The 3,224-nt window shown below is 50.9% G+C and overlaps 1 protein-coding gene across 1 annotated transcript; it reads right to left on the reverse strand.

Annotated features, from left to right (window-relative positions):
• Nucleotides 1-474: 474 nt before the first annotated feature.
• LOC119284322 (F-box protein At2g21930-like) lies at nucleotides 475-1,686 on the reverse strand. The gene has a single exon (XM_037563497.1). The coding sequence runs from the start codon at nucleotides 1,684-1,686 to the stop codon at nucleotides 475-477; it is 1,212 nt and encodes a 403-aa protein (XP_037419394.1).
• Nucleotides 1,687-3,224: the final 1,538 nt, after the last annotated feature.

Raw genomic sequence — 3,224 nt, forward strand, 5'->3', positions numbered from 1 at the left:
AGATCCAAGGCTCTACTGAATTCATTAAATACAGCAAAAATACATAAAAAGAACCTGCTCAAAGGTCGACTAGACATCACACCATAACCAGTATGATTGAACCTTTCAATAAACTACCCACATTGACAATCTGCACTAAGATTTAGGATAATCATAATAACTGACTGTTATGGAAAAGAAGGCTGATTACAATATAATTAAGCCCCGTGGAACTAATACATGTCCAGAACAACAGCCAGCAAGGGCTAGGTAAACAAGAACAAGAGTAACAATGTCCTTTGGAAATGACATTATGCTTAAGCTGTAGGTTTACCAGGCATTGGCTCTGAACTGCAAATCAAGCAAGCAGGAGTGTGAGCACCAGCCAATTGAGTGGCATGATTCAAGCGGATTCCAATGTACATAGACAAATACTTCAGCCGACAGAGGAGCCAATTCTTGCACAAGGGTTGTCTGAACTTTGAAAGTAAGAAACTACTGCCCATCTGCATCTGCTAATGGCTCTGAGAAGAGATGAACATAGGGTAGAAATCGTTGTGTTATGTTCATGTTCTCAAGATTAATAATACAACTAACTTTTTGATGTCGCATATCATACGTTGCCAAGGTAGCACCTCCATATGAAAACAAGAAAATGGTGTCGCAATCTGGATGAATCCCAACAACCCTGTACTTCATCCTAGTCATGCTCAGAAGCATATCCATGCTGGCGGTATGCTTGAGGACGAATTCTTTACTGTTACAATCCTTGAGGCACCAAAGTGTTATCTCAGGAACTAGGCTTTCATAGGTAGCTACAGCATAGTGTAAGCATCCCTGCGACAATCCAATCATACAAAATCTCGAACAGTACGGCACACGGATAGTCTTCCACTCTTTCCCCTCCACGTCCACCCCCACCACCACATACTCGTTGCCGGTGCTGATGTCCTCCAGCTCGCCAATCACATACATCATACCGCCGACAAAGACACATTTACACCTGAAGAACGGCGCCGCTTTCTCAACCATCCCACTATCCCGGCGACTCCAGGCTCCTGTCCGCGACGAGTAGATGCTCACTCCTGTCATATAATTTGCCAGATAGTCCTCCTCAAAATGAAGAACGTGGAAATGCGACGAAACTGCCGGATCAAAAGCCAGAGCTGCAGTATGGCTATATCTGATTGCCGGCGCCGAAGGCTTAGGGGGCAGCTCGAGCCACTTACCAATGGCGGGATTGCACACCACAAAACGGCAATCATCCTCTGCCCAATCCCAAGGGGCCGCCTTCTTGGTGCAGCCGCGGTAGAGAACGAGACCATTGCAAGTGTCCATCTGGGCCATGTCCTTGTACTTGTTAAGTTGCAGGTAAGGAAGGGAAGGGTCAAACGGAGCTGGGCCGCCGGAGACGCTGGCGAAGTGGTGGCGATACCCGCTGCCGCAGAAGGACGTGTAGAGGAAGCCGGCAAGGGTCTGGGGCAACTTCTTGCGGTTGGCAGGGTCAGCGATGAGGTCGCGCCAGGGCAGGGAGACGCACTTGAAGCGGTGGAGGGATCTAGCAGGGAGGCGGGAGAGGATCTCGAGGATGAGGTCGTCGGTGAACAGCGCGGCCGCCTCCGCCGTCGCCCCTGGATAGTTGCACCTGTACAGCCCCGACTTGGTCTTCTTCTCGAGACTCCTCTCCTTCTCCGTCTCCGCCTCCATGGAGCAGAATTTGGAGGGAGTAGGCAGGGAGCGATCTGCAAAAGGAGGGAGGAAATCCTCGATCTGGCTAGGAAATCATCGACCATATAGTCGGTGGTTGCGATCTTCGCCGTGGTGAGTCAGGAAAGGTACCTTAGTTTTAGGGCGGCTACGGGGGACGCTATACTTTTATTTTTATTTTTCGAGACTTGGATTAGATACTTGTTTATTTTTTTAGACTTGAATTGGATAGAGTCGCTTATGCGTGTTTGTAACGAGATATAAGTGGCCCGCACATAATTATCCTGGCTTGTAATATTGTTTCATCTGATTTGTAGTACTACTCGGGATGATAAACACTGGATTTGCTTGTTCCCTATGGTTTAGAATAACTGGGATGATGAACACGGAATTTGTTTGCTTCCTATCCTATATGTTTCCATTGGAATGATTTCCTGTGGAACAATGAACATGAGCTCATTTGATCCCCGTACCTCTTGTTCGTCCTCACGAAATTTTTTTGTGTGACTTAGCCGACATGGTTGCTGAAAAAGACTAAAGAAGATCTAAAAACTAAAAGAGATACAGCGTACGGCGTGTCCGTGTTTTAGCACTCGGCGAAGAGCATTATACCCGGCGTACGTGAAAATTCCAGTAGCGCGCTGTCTGCACTCCAGACTCTCATATCTTTCCGGGTCAATTCAAACACACATTCTGGTTGGTGCAAACTCGCCATGAACAAGTTTGCTCAGGCTTTTTGTGGTGCCCTCTTCCTAACCTCAGAAGTCTGATGCTGAGCGGCTGGGATAGGGAAGTTAGCTTTTTGTGGTGTCCATGCACGCACACGATTCCATAATACTGAAGATAGCTTTCTTTTGAGCCGAACCACAAGGGGCCAACCCACACCGTTGAAGATTGTCGACCGCTAGAAGATTGTACTTTGCATGTTTCAGTAGCATGAACTGACACCGCTTCACTGTTTACAGGCTATATTCCTTCTGTGGATCCGCAAAATGTGCCGCCCTACATCCACAAAAATCCTCTGATAGTGAATTTCCGGATAATGATCGCGCCTCCCCTCCCTCCCTCACACGACGCTAACACCACCTCGAGCATCCCCTCCTCCTAACTTCCTCCCCTCGCCGCCACCTTGACATACCGGCGGGCAGCGGCGGGGCGCTTTCCTTCCCCCGCTCGGTCCCATCAGGGTCAGGTGGGGCACAACGTTTGCTCGGGGCGTGTCGGCGCGGCGGCAGCAGCCGGCAGCGGCGTGAAGGGGCTGCACCAACAGTGGAGTGTGGTCGGCTCCAGTGGCGACGGACGACCGGATCTGGGCCCAGCCGGCAGCGGCGTGAAGGGGCTGCACCAACAGTGGTGTGCGGTCGGCTCCAGTGGCGACGGACGACCGGATCTGGGCCCAGACGGCGCAGGCTGCAGGCGTCCGCTCCTACCGTGGCCATGGCTGGTGGTGGTGGAGGCGCATCGGCAATGGCTGGTGGGCGTGCTAGTCGGGATCCACAAGTCCCGCCGGCTGGACGACAGCGGCAGTGCAGATGGTC

Source organism: Triticum dicoccoides, chromosome 4A (assembly GCF_002162155.2).
Source record: "Triticum dicoccoides isolate Atlit2015 ecotype Zavitan chromosome 4A, WEW_v2.0, whole genome shotgun sequence".
NCBI lineage: Eukaryota > Viridiplantae > Streptophyta > Magnoliopsida > Poales > Poaceae > Triticum > Triticum dicoccoides.